General features: G+C 38.0%; 2 protein-coding genes across 2 annotated transcripts in view; one reads left to right on the top strand and one right to left on the bottom strand.

Annotated features, from left to right (window-relative positions):
- Positions 1-190: 190 nt before the first annotated feature.
- SARC_06654 (hypothetical protein) lies at positions 191-1,137 on the top strand (the record flags this gene model as incomplete). Its single annotated transcript, XM_014299435.1, has 2 exons — positions 191-577; positions 773-1,137. The coding sequence occupies 2 exons, from the start codon at positions 191-193 to the stop codon at positions 1,043-1,045; spliced, it is 660 nt and encodes a 219-aa protein (XP_014154910.1). The 3' UTR covers positions 1,046-1,137.
- Positions 1,138-2,266: 1,129 nt separating this feature from the next.
- SARC_06653 (hypothetical protein) overlaps positions 2,267-3,173 on the bottom strand; it is a gene marked incomplete at its 5' end in the record, with an annotated part of 3,454 nt that continues 2,547 nt past the window's right edge. Inside the window, one exon of the mRNA XM_014299434.1 lies at positions 2,267-2,792. Within this exon, the coding sequence (XP_014154909.1) occupies positions 2,331-2,792 (462 nt within the window). The 3' untranslated portion in view covers positions 2,267-2,330. The remainder of the gene's footprint in view (positions 2,793-3,173) is intronic.

Genomic DNA, 3,173 nt, shown 5'->3' with positions numbered 1-3,173 from the left:
TTAAATATTATGTATATATGTATATATATATAAATTATAATTAACTATATATATATATTTATATGTATATATATGTATATATATATGTGTGTGTATGTATGAATATTAATATATAGTCATCGAACTTCTCTGCTATGCATTGTACACATGACTGTTTAAAACTAAATATTTCATCCAGATACCCTTAAACATGCAGTCTAACCTCAGTGCACATATACAAACCATCATACTACAGGTAGACGAACAATTGAACTCCATCCAACACATGCAATCGGGAAGCACAGCGTGTATGTGCGTTATCCATAACAACAAGCTCGTCGTTGCCAACATCGGCGACTCGGTCGCCTTTCTGTGTCGCGAGGCTAAGGCACTGGACCTCACAGTCTCCCACAAACCCAGTATAAAGGAGGAGAAGGAGCGCATCGAGGCGTGTGGGGGTCGCGTGAGTTGTGAGTTGGATGGGGTGGCCAGGGTCAATGAGAGACTGGCGATGAGTCGTGCGCTGGGGGACTTTTCCTTCCGGAAGTACGGCGTCATTTCGGAACCGGATGTGGGTGTATTCGAGCTTACGGAGAAGGTGTGTATGTATGTATGTATGTATGTATATCTTGCTGGCAAGTGTGGGTGCCGTATTTTCGAGCGTTTCACATCTCTGGCATATAATGTGTACATACCCTTTGTAGCCACTGTAAACCACGCAGCGATGAGTTACCTGTTCATGTCCCTGGGCTGAAACAAAATCTAAAAGCATATATACCCATATACGTCCCAGGATTGCTTCTTAGTTTTGGGAACAGACGGCGTGTTTGATATGATCACCAGTGCACAAGCGTGTGCTGTGGTCAACTCGTGCGAAGATCCCGAGGAGGGTGCTCAAGAACTCGTTTCATTGGCTGCTCAACTCGGTAGTCATGACAACGCATCCGCCGTGGTTGTCAGGCTGGAGGGGTGGGGTCTGTATGAGAACCCTGACGATGTGCGATTGAGGGCTCAGGCGTATTCGTATAATAGGGGAGGAAGGTTTAGGTCGTTATCACATATATAGTTACACACATTCGTGTTTGTGCACTTTTATGGACGACTTCCACAGGTTTAAATTCAATGCAAATTTATAATAAATGCACATATTCTCGTTGTATTCAGTATCGTAGGCCGTGGTTATATGTGTACGAGATAAATACTCAGAAGCACTGACATCGGCTACTCAAGCCGATAGTCAGGGCAGCATATTAACAGCAATCGTCAAGCTGAAAACATAGGGTCGATTTGAAGTTTCGGATGGTCTGAATTTAACGGCACAACAGCATTAGTATGATGGGAGGAATAATGAACCTTAATTTACTTTCTTTATATATATATATATATATATGTGTGTGTGTGTGTGTATGCATGTATATATGTATGTATGTATGTAGGTAGGTATGTATGTATCTAAATATATATGTATGCATGAATGTATGCATGTATGTATGCATGCATGCATGTATGTATGGATGTATGTATTGATGTATGCATCGTATGTATGTATATATGTATGTATGCATCTATGTATATATTTATGTATGTATGTATGTATTTATGTGTAGGTATTTATGTATGTATGTATGTATGTATGTATTTATGTATGTATGTATGTATATTTGTATGTATGTATGTATGTATGTATATATGTACGTAGGTATGTATGTATGTATATATGTATGTTTGTATGTATGTATGTATGTATGTATGTATGTATGTAAGTATGTATGTATGTATGTACGTATATATTTATGTATGTATATATGTTTGTATGTATGTATTTATGTGTGTATGTATGTATGTATGTATGTATGTATGTATGTATGTAAGTATGTATGTATGTATGTATGTATGTATGTATGTATGTATGTATGTATGTATGTATGTATGTATGTATGTATGTATGTATGTCTGTATGTATGTATGTATGTTTGTATTTATGTGTGCGTATATGTTTGTATGTATGTATGTATTTATGTATATATGTATGTATGTATATATGTATGTATGTATGTATGTATGTATGTAGGTACAAATCCATATAAAATCAAACTGAGCTGCAATACCTACTGTCAGCGTTAAAGAACACAGCTCTTGTCCATCTCCCCACTTCAGTAGACCACGCGATGGTAGCTATAGTTCTGCGCCTGGTATACTCAATAGCAACCACAGTAACACCACTCGCGACCACTTACTAAGCAACCCCAATACCTATGTCTGCCTACAAACACATTATGAGAGCAATCCATAGTCAAATTAGTACTTTATTGATTCTCTCCAAGGGCATGAACGACCACTGGGACCCAGCTCTAACTGCTATCCACAGGATTGAAGAACACGTCTCTTGCCCATCTTCCCACTTCAATGGACCGCTCAATATCAGCCATAGCCCTATGCCCGTCATACTCACTAGCAGCGCCACTAACATCACTCGCAACACCCTTCTTTGCAGCAATACTATCGTCTACTACACCGTCCTCCGCATCTGTGCTAGATTTCAATTCCTTTTCTGCCTCGTTCGTTCCATTTTCGGCCAATTTGGAATCACTTTCTGCCGATTTTGAATCGTCTTCTGCCGATTTCGAATCATTTACTACCGATTTTGACAGGTTTTCGGCCATTCTTCTGGCCTTCTTCGCCTTATTTCTCTGGTATTCGCGGGGATCACTCAATGCAGGTCGCCATCGTCGAGCGGCTCCAATAAATGTCGAAACATCAATAATCTGGTGAGATAGAAACTTGTACACAGCTGGCATTTGTGTATTCAAAACCTGTGTGTGTGTGAGGTGTGTGATATATATGAGGGTATATGAGTGTATAGTTGATAATATACATCAGCTTGTACCGTAGTATATAGTCACTCTTTGTGTGTTCACAACTTGTAAGAATAAGGGGTAAATAAGGTGCATGGCAAAAAAGGGTAAAGGGGCAAATGGTTGATACACTACATAAACTTTCGTGTATGTAGGTAAAATGCAACTCTTTGTGTGATCACAACTTTTGCGGTAATAAGATTTGAACATAAATACACGTTAACTTCTATCATGAATTGATATATATAAATATATACACACAAACACACACATTTTATATAAAATATATATATATATATATATATGTATGTATGTATATGTATATATATATAAATATAA

Source organism: Sphaeroforma arctica, assembly GCF_001186125.1.
Source record: "Sphaeroforma arctica JP610 unplaced genomic scaffold supercont1.483, whole genome shotgun sequence".
In the NCBI taxonomy this organism is placed as follows: Eukaryota; class Ichthyosporea; order Ichthyophonida; genus Sphaeroforma; species Sphaeroforma arctica.
The sequence above is the reverse complement of the archived record's forward strand: the minus strand, read 5'-3'. Positions and strand labels throughout refer to the sequence as shown.